The sequence below is a fragment of the Chiloscyllium plagiosum genome, chromosome 26, assembly GCF_004010195.1.
Source record: "Chiloscyllium plagiosum isolate BGI_BamShark_2017 chromosome 26, ASM401019v2, whole genome shotgun sequence".
Lineage (NCBI taxonomy): Eukaryota > Metazoa > Chordata > Chondrichthyes > Orectolobiformes > Hemiscylliidae > Chiloscyllium > Chiloscyllium plagiosum.
In genome coordinates this window covers 34498413-34508277 of record NC_057735.1, presented here as the reverse complement: position 1 = coordinate 34508277, position 9865 = coordinate 34498413, and the positions used below count along the sequence as shown (strand labels likewise).

Genomic DNA, 9865 nt, shown 5'->3' with positions numbered 1-9865 from the left:
ATCCCAAAGCGTCCTTCCACATCGGTCAGCAATTTACCTGTACCTCCACTAATGTCATTGACTGTATCCATTGCACCAATTGTGCTCTCCTATACATCGGAAGGCCGGACACCAACTTGCAGATTGTTTCAGAGAACATCTCTGGGATACCTGCACCAAACAGCCCCGTAGCTGAACACTTCAGCTCCCCCTCCCAATCTGCCGAGGACATACAGGTCCTGGGCCTCCTCCGTCGCAAAACCATTACCACCCAACGCCTGGAAGAACAGTGACTCATATTCCGTCCTGGCACCATGTAACCACACAGGATTAACGTGGATTTCACTGGTTTCCTCATTTCCCCTCGCCCCATCATATCCCAGTCTAAAGCCTCCAACTCGGCACCACCATCTTGAACTGTTCATTGCCTTTCCCACCTATCCGCTCTATCCTCCTGTCGGACCTATCACCATTACCTCCACCTCCATCTGCCACTTATACTCCTCTAGCTTATCTCTCCATGCTTCAGGCTCTCTGCCTTTATTCCTGATGAAGGGCTTTTGCCCGAAACGTCGGTTTTGCCTGTCCTCGGATGCTGCCTGAATTGCTGTGCTCTTCCAGCACCACTAATCCAGAATCTGGTTTCCAGCATCTGCAGTCATTGTTTTTACCTCATAGATCATGAAGAGCAGACTTAAATGGGGCAAAGCCAGAGCTCAACCAAATGAATTGGAACTAATGACTGATGGGCAAAACAGTAGCTGAATGGATTAACCAGCGGATAAAGGGGGTGCAGTGGTCATTTGGTGCACTGACCTCTACACCGCTGAAGCTAGACGCCAACATGAAGACACCTTCTCCTACTGCCCCCTCAACCATGACTCCACCCCCACATCACTAAACCATCAGCTCCCAGACCATATAGAACCTCATCACCTCAGGAGATCTCCCACTCACAGCTTCCAACCTCGTAGTCCGGGAGCCCCGCACTGCCCAATTTTACCTCCTTCCCAAGATCCACAAACCTGACCACGCCGGCCGACTCATTGTTTCAGCATGCTCCTGCCCCACCAAACACATCTCCACCTACCTCGATACTGTCCTATCCCCCTAGTCCAGGAACTTCCCACATACGTTCGAGACACTACCCATGCCCTCCAACTCCTCCAAGACTTCCGTTTCCCCGGCCCCCAATGCTTCATCTGCACCATGAACATCCAATCCCGCTACACCTCCATCTGCCATGACCAGGGCTGCCAAGCCCTCTGTTTATTCCTCTCCCGATGTCCCCAACAGTACTCTTCCACTGACACTCTCATTCGTTTGGCTGAACTGGTCCTCGCCCTTAACAATTTCTCCTTTGAATCCTCCCACTTCCTCCAGACCAAGCCTGGTATTACTAGTAAATTTGTTGGATCATTATTTTCTGAAAGGAGCAATCATTAGAAAGAAGGGTCAGTCTTCTTGTGAGTGATAGTCAAACACTTAATGTGATTGGATAGTTTGTACCAAACCACACAGAAGGGTGGCGTCATGTAACATGATGTAGTGAGAAAAGGAATGTGTATATCCACAAATCACTTAAGTTTGAACAATTTATTTTGATGGAATATAAAGCATCCTTGAGATATTCAATCAGAATGTATTTGTTTTGTTGACCTTATGGCAGATGCTATCTTTCAGTAGGCTAAATGTTAATTATTAGTACAGTACCTGTATTTGTTCAAATGGAATTTCAAAGCTGAATGATTCATTGTAGTAAGGGTTCAGTGTGTTTTTCTTAACTGTTGTTTTCTTTTTCTTCAGTCGTTTTCCATTCTGCAGCAGATGTATCTTTACGTAAGGATCTGGAAGAAATAATATCCGTCGCTTAGTAATCAATGCACAAATAAGAAGGTAAAGCAGATTAATCTTTGAAACAAAGTCTTATGACACAGTGGGATGTTTCATAGGATGAACACTTGCTTCTCTGATTCCTTATATGACAATTCCTAATCTCAATTCTGCGAGAGATGACAGGCTGGGTAGCACAATATTAGCCTATAGGTCATGTCTGCTCAATCTATTCTTGTGTATCATGCTTCAAGGCAATGTTTTCAACCCAACCATTGACAGCTGCTTCATCAATGGTCCTTCTCCAACTTAAGGTCAAAGTTAAAAACTTGCATTTATGACTGGACCCTTGTTAGTTGGATTTGCAATTCCTCTGATAATGAAGTGGATTGGGACAACATATAGGCTTGAGCTGATGAGTAACATGTAACATTCATGTCTTACAAGTGCTATGCAATGGTTATCTCCAACAAGAGAAAGTCTCCATGAAATCTGGCATCCCCTAGCCTCAATAAACTTCAGGTCACCATTAACCATAACCAAGCAGATTCTGTAGAATCATAGAATCCTTATAATGTGGAAGCAGGCCATTCGGCCCATTGAGTCCAAACAAACCCTCTGAAGAGCATTCCACCCAGACCTACCCCCATATCCCTGTAACCCTGCATTTCCTATGGCCAATCCACCTGGCCTGCACATCCCTGAACACCATGGGCAATTTAGCATGGCCAATCCACTTAACTTGCACATCTTTGGACTGTGAGAAGAAAGTGGAGCATCCAGAGGAAAGCCACACAGACATGGGGAGAATTTAACTGCTCGAGCAAATTAAAAGCTGTATGTTCTGCATCACTTGTGCACATGAGCAGGAACATATACTATCCACATGATGCACAGTAGCCACAACCTCCACATTCAGATGAATGAGGGCAGCAATTGCACAGGAACACCACAACCTGCAAGTTCTGCTTCAAGTCACATGCTAGCCTAGTTTGGAACTATCTCCTTCACTGCTGCTGATTTAAAATCACAGAACGGCCTCCCCAATGGCACTGTGGGTGCACTTGTACAACACACAGATTGCAGACTCAAGAAGGTTACTCCACCACATTCTCAAGGGCATCTCAGGATAGGCAATAAATGCACATTCCATGACTGAATGACAATAATCATTTGCTTCGAATTCAGGATTCAGATTGTTAAAGTTTGCAATCTGTGACTTTGTCAGTGGTGTACAGTGGGCTACAGAAGGTTTTAAGTGGGAGTGGCGATTGGAATGAAATAACTAACTAAAATGAAACAGCTTTCAAAATGCAATTCCAGGATATATTAACATGTTGACATTTATTGTAATATGAGAAACATTTTATTCATATGACTCAAAAAGGAGTCAGGATTGTATGAAAATTCCATGTTGCAATGAGTTGTGATCTGGAATACACTTTCTGAAAGGCTGCTGGAAGCAGTTTCAATAGTAACTTTCAAAAGGAAATTCGATATGCATTGTAATTGAAATTTTCAAGGAGTGAGATTAATTAGAAATATCTTCCAAAGAGCTGGCACACATTGCCTCCTTCTGTCGCTTGATTCTATTGGTTTATGCTGTCAGGAACATTCATAATCATTTCATACATTTCTAAAGCTTGCATTTTCATTCATGCTATTCCTAAAATACCCCAACTTGTTAATCGGCTCAAATTTGTTCTTTCAACATTGCTTATGTTTCTTTCAAAGATATCCCCTCTGAGGATAGTGCGTGACAACCAGAGCAACATACATGGCACGAGCTGTGATCATCTGGAGGGGTGGGTTTAGATTCCCTACAGTGTGGAAACAGGCCCTTCGGCCCAACCAGTCCACACCGACGAGTAACCCACCCAGACCCATTTCCCTCTGCCTAATGCACCTAACACTATGGGCAATTTAATCTGGCCAATTCACCTGACCTGCACATCTTTGGATTGCGAGAGGAAACACAGACAGTTGGCCGAGGCTGGAATCGAACCTGGGACCCTAGAACTGTGAGGCAACAGTGCAAACCACAGAGCCACCATGCCATCCTGACTGGATTTGTGTTTGAGGGCTCTATCTTTACCCTCTGGCTCGTTCCTCTCAAAGTTCTTCACTTTATCAATTGCCTGAAATTTGTTCCACCAATAAATGGTGGCATGTGGCCACCTCTCCTATCCCATAGCACCAGGGACCCGGGTTTGATTCTAGCCTTGGGCGACTGTCTGTGGGGAGTTTGCACATTCTCCCCACGGTCTGTGCGGGTTTCCTCTGTGGGGTCCGTTTTCCTCCCACAGTCCAAAGATGTGCAGGTTAGGTGGCTTGGCTATGCTAAATTGCCCACACTGTGCAAGGTAGGTGGATTAGCCATGGATCGGGTAGCGGGGTGGCTCTGGGTGGGATGCTCTTTGGAGGGTCAATGTGGACTCAATGGGCTGAATGGTCTACTTCCACACTGTAGACGTTCTATGCTTCTGACTGCTAACTTTGAATGACAGGCACTCCTGGGGCTTAAAGACTTAGCCATCTGCTTTTGAAATGACTAGTTTAAAGCTAACACCACACAGTCACTGAGGTGCATAGAACTCAACTGTGTGTGAGGAATGACTCTCTAGTTGAAACAGCTGGATTGCAAGCTTCTCTTCCCTGGATTATCCCTGGAGTCACGCTGAGGATTAGTCTTATATAGAAAACAAACCTGCAAGCTGAAGTGCTGCAGCTCAAACTACTTTGATTAACTATTTCAGCAATTTCTATATTGCAGTCGTGACTAAAAAAAAAACAAGATTCCACTGAAATGAAATATTGCATGCCAATTTAGCAGAACACTGAGGATGCTTGAAATCTGCAATAGAAACTGCTGGAAATGCTCAAAAGGTCATCTGTGGAGAGAGACCTTTCATTGACCTGAAATGCAAACTCTATTCTCTTTCCACATTTCCTTCAAAAGATGTATATAAAGTTTAGCATATCTTGGGAATCCTAAAGCAGACTATAGTGTTGGATCAGTAGAAATATTTACAGTTCTTGGTTCAAAGCCATGCAGTATATATCATCTCCAATGCTTTTGCAAATACTTTATGAATGTTATAGTAGCTCTGTCTCTGTCACCATTCTGCCAGCAGTTTGCAAACCCTTCTGGCTGAAATCATTTCTCATCCGCTCTCTATCATATCTATTAATCTAAGACCCCTTGGTATTTTACCTCTCCGCTAATAACAGTAGGTATTTCCTACCTACTCTAAGCCCCTCATTATTTTATTCACCTCAATTAAATCTCTCAGCATCTTTTGTTGCCGAGAAAATAAATCCAGCCTCTCCATTCTTTTCCGCTCGTTAAACTTCTTCAGTCTGGACACACCCTTGTAAATCCCTTGAGGTGGCACGGTGGTACAGTGGTTAGCACTGCTGCCTCACAGCGCCAGAGATCCGGGTTCAATTCCCACCTCAGGCAACTGTCTGTGTGGAGTTTGCACATTCTCCCAGTGTCTGCGTGAGTGTGCTCCGGTTTCCTCCCACAGTCCAAAAATGTGCAGGTTAGGTGAATTGGCCATGCTCAAATTGCCTGTAGTGTTAGGTGGAGGGGTAAATGTAGGGGGATTGGTCTGGGTGGGTTGCCCTTTGGAGGGTCAGTTTGGACTTATTGGGCCAAAGGGCCTGTTTCCACAGTGTAAAGTAATCTAATCTTAAAAAAAGTCAATTGTATCTTATCTAGTGTAATCTCATCTATCATGTCGTGACCAGAACTATACGTAGTGTGTTAGTTATGACCCAATTATTGTTTTACACATTTCTAATCTATCCTTCCTGCTTTTTAACTCAATGAAATGACCCTGCATGCCATTTTAACTCTCTTACGTACCTGTCCTGTTACCTTTAAACGTCTGTGCACATGCATACCCAAATGCTCTCTCTGTTCCTCTCAGTATCTTGCTATGCTTGTATTCCTCAAGTAACAATATTTGCGATTTAGTTTCTGATTGGAAATCAAGTCATGAGATCAAACAATGAATTTTAATGGTAACCTTGTTGAGTTCGGGTTCAATCATTATGTTTCTGATTGTGGGATATAGGTAAATTAATGTTACTTCTGCAATTCCATTTACTTATACAAAGTAAATGAACTCACACCAGTATGTAATTGTTTTAGCCAAGAGCTGAGTCAACAAGAATGGAAACTATGTGGAGGAAATATATAATTGTTTTTGTATTAGCTAAAATTGTATGCCAGCATGAAACGTGATTGCAAAACAATCGTAGATATTATGGGCAAATAGATAAGATGTTGTGAGGGGATGAAGTTGCCAGATAAGGCAAGAGATAAACAGGAGTAATGGGGCCAGTCTTAGGGAAGTGGAAGATGTAAACAGGGGAGGAGCAATGTAAAACAAAAGAATCCAAATTATATAAATATTGTGTATGAATTGAATTTGGTGTGTATGTCCTCTGCCTTATAGGCACTGGACTTCACACCCACTTGCAAGTGTGAAATAAATGACACTACTGATTCAGATCTTGTCTCGGACTGAAATTATTGAAGTGAGTGAGCTTTGTTTCTCACATGATAAAGGTCCTTTGTTGGGGCTCTTCAAGACCCATTGTTGTTTATACACCAATGTAAATAAAACAAAAATCAGTGTTTAATATTTAGACTGATTAAGTATTGCTACCATTTGAGAACAATGGCAAATTGTCTAAAATTGTGATGCCAACACTGATTTCAGTTAATAATCCATGTTGCCAAGTACTCTACTCAGCTTTAATTCACTTCTACAGTATACACATACCAGCCAAACCCCATCGACTAACAATACATCCTCTTCCCCATGTTTAGTGTATATTGGCCAACTCGAAGGTAGTTTTTCCATTAAGTAATTAATAAATTTCTAGAACATTGCTGTGTTATTGTAGCATCCACATCTCTTGTGGTAGGTGCAGTTTGGCAAAGACAATTTCCTTTGAGGTTGTATGTTTACAATTAAATATACTCAGGATGCTGTGTAATTGTTGTAGTCTTTGCAACAGCTGATATTCAAACACTTTCTCCAGGCAATGCTGTGCTGATCAATGTAAGGCAGGCTTGGTGTACTGGGGCTGTGATTGCTGCACTGCGTCATAGGCAGGAGCTGATAATGTTATAAGCTAGCCACTGGGGCTGACTTCTTACCAGTTAGATTGGCTGTGTGGCTTTTTGCAGTCAGTGCACTGATTAAATAGTTGTTTGGGGTAGCGATCTTTGGGCTCTTTCCCAGGTTAATTATCCTGAAGGCTAGTTATTTGCGTCCAGTCCAGTGGAACTCATTTCCATCAGGAAGAAACAAATAAAGTGGGATTGACTGCCTTTAGAGAGAAATGCTCTCTTGCCAGCCACTGGAAAACCTTCTGTCTCATCCTCAGCCAATTCCTAGTCAACTGTTTTGGCTGGATCGTGAAGAGTAAATTAGGGATATGTGATTGCATACAGTAAACTGACTTAGAGAATGAAATCCTGAGGGAGTTAATTAATAAAACAAATGAACAGCTCTAGCTTCAGTAAGATGGTCTGCTTTTAGTTGCATTTGATGCCATACTGTTTACTCATGAAATAGCACCAGAGATGAATTTAGTTTCATTTCCCTGGACTGTAGTGTACCCAATAACATAGACAGTTGCTACGAAGTGCAAGCGGGCATCAGAGCCGCCCCGCATTTGCCATGGGACTATGCCTACATCGGTAAAACTAAATTCATTTTGTGTTTTAAACGGCAGCCGCAGCTTAAACCCACAGAACTCAGCAGCTGCCGGTCAGCCCACGTGACCGGGAGATGGGAGCCAGAGGACAGATCAAATCCACACTAGGCCAGACACTAACCATGACTCATAGACCGAAACTCCGGAGCTAATTAATATGGAAACCCATCTCCTAATCAAATCAAGAGACTGACTGAAACACACCCATATTCATCAATACAGAACCATCCTGATACAAAGGACCATCCACCAGACAGGAATAAACAGACTAATATACACCAGCACCCCAAGGGAACAAAAGGGGGTGCTAGCCCCCAGCCCTCACAGAGAGAGACCAGCAGATAGTACCCGGACCCGTTTACATAATCCAATTAGCACCCTATTGTGTGTACACTGCAACTCTTCTGGGACGGCATTGCCTGTAGTGTTAGGTAAGGTGTAAATGTAGGGGTAGTGGTGGGTTGCGCCTCGGCAGGGCGGTGTGGACTTGTTGGGCCGAAGGGCCTGTTTCCACACTGTAAGTAATCTAATCTAATCAAAAAATAATGTGTAGCAGCGCGCGGGAACAGCAGAACACCTGAGATTCGGACCTCGGTTGGTCTCCGCCGGTGTTACTGTATCAATAAACGTTACAGATTGTTGAACCGCACTCTGGGCTTGATCAGATATCATTTCATCCGCGCTAACAATTGGGGGCTCGTCTGGGATAACGACGGCTGCTGGATCCCTGCGACGGCACTGGCTGAGTATCTTTACTCTTTTACTTCTCACGTAAAAGTCTTCCAGTGCCCCGCAAGGGACTTCATTGCCAGCCGTTATCTGAACCTGTGAACAGAGTGAGTCCGGCAGTTGTGTAACGGTAGAGTATTCTTTAAAAGTGTGTGTGTGTGTGTGTGTGTGAGTGATCCTTCGCGAGTGGGCGATTGGGGTCGCGGAACACTAGTAAATGTGTGCGTGATTATTATTATTGTCGTTTATTGTTAATGTGCTACTGTGACTACGGACTATCCTTGGACCGACGACTTTAGGTACGAGACCCCGACAGATTGATCCCCGTTTAAAAACTGACCAAACAAGCCTTCCTGGTTGACCTCTGCAGTGGGAGATAGGGGACCCCATTGTACGTTGAGCCCGGTTTTAGTGCCTTCCTTGCGTACGCGGTAGAGGCTGGGAGGTCTATGCGGGCTACAAGAAGGGAAGTCCTCCGAACCAGCCCAAGACGCGGAGCGTCTGGGCCAAGCGATGGTTACGTGCTCTGCCCATTGACTTCGCGGTCCCAAGGTGTTGGCCTCTGTAGGATCAGGCACGGTTAGGTCTGAGTTCACGGCCCCCCCCTTGCACTCGGGCCTCTGGTTCACGCCCAGTGTTCGTGGGGTACACACGGCCGCTGAACATCAGGCGGTGAGAGAGAGACTCACGGAAACCCGGGGTCGCGCGCTCAGGAATCGACACGCGCCCCGTCTTTAACTATCCCCACCCCTGCCCAGGTTGACCCGCGGGGCTAGGGTTCGACTTACAGGGAGTGGGCTCCCCGACTGGGAGATTAATAAGCTAGTGCCAGCGACATCCCTTAGCACGCCTGCTAGCTTTACTTTAGTTTAGTTCTGTCAAGTTACACCTGCTGCGCCCCTACCATGGGTGGAAGCGCAGCTGAAGACCTAGATTGGGGGCCGGAGGGTTCCCTTACCCGTTTTATAGCCGACGAGAATAAAAGAGTTATTAAGGCTATGCTTCCCTCAGGCTGGCGACCCGCTGGATGTACAGCGCAAGTGGTGGGCCCGCCAAAAGAAAGATAGGTACGAGAAAGCTTGCGTCCTGGTGCTACAGGCACACGTTAGGCTTGCTGGCAAGGTTCAGCTTTATGTCCAAGACAAGAAAAAGCAGGCCACACAGCACCTAGAAGCCCAGGCGCTTGCTGCCCGTATGGTTTTACCGACCTTATCCGATGCGCCCAGCGCCCCGCCGTCCCCCACCTGGGACTGAGAGGGGCTCACGGACAATCCGGACCCCCGGGAATCACGCACGGGCTATGCCCGTGCAGCCCCGGTGAAAGTTGAATATACCCCCGGGGGTGGGGAGAGGGGACGGGCCACGACCCTTGCCCATAACCCCCGCCTTAAGATGACCTACGTCTCCCTGACCCCGGGCGACACCATGAAACTTCTGGACAGGCTCCCCGCCCTTAAGCCTCGGCACAATAACGCTGAATTTTGGCAGAGGCTTAGGGAGATGCAGATCTGCCACAACCTTCACAATAGGGACATGGCCGGCCTGGTCCGGACCAAACTCCCGGAGAACCTGTGGTCCAGGCTCC

At 45.6% G+C, this 9865-nt stretch overlaps 1 protein-coding gene and 1 long non-coding RNA gene across 9 annotated transcripts in view; one reads left to right on the top strand and one right to left on the bottom strand.

The window, feature by feature from the left end:
* Window positions 1-9865, bottom strand: part of LOC122563239 (synaptotagmin-B) — a 640974-nt gene that overhangs the window by 22330 nt on the left and 608779 nt on the right. For all 8 annotated transcript variants that reach the window (XM_043716847.1, XM_043716850.1, XM_043716851.1 and 5 more), the window contains one exon: window positions 1693-1826. In XM_043716847.1, the coding sequence (XP_043572782.1) occupies window positions 1693-1826 (134 nt within the window). The remainder of the gene's footprint in view (window positions 1-1692; window positions 1827-9865) is intronic.
* The window catches only part of LOC122563240, a 20693-nt gene that overhangs the window by 6236 nt on the left and 4592 nt on the right, over window positions 1-9865 (top strand). The window contains exon 2 of the long non-coding RNA XR_006315536.1: window positions 1786-1875. This is a non-coding gene — a long non-coding RNA (uncharacterized LOC122563240). The remainder of the gene's footprint in view (window positions 1-1785; window positions 1876-9865) is intronic.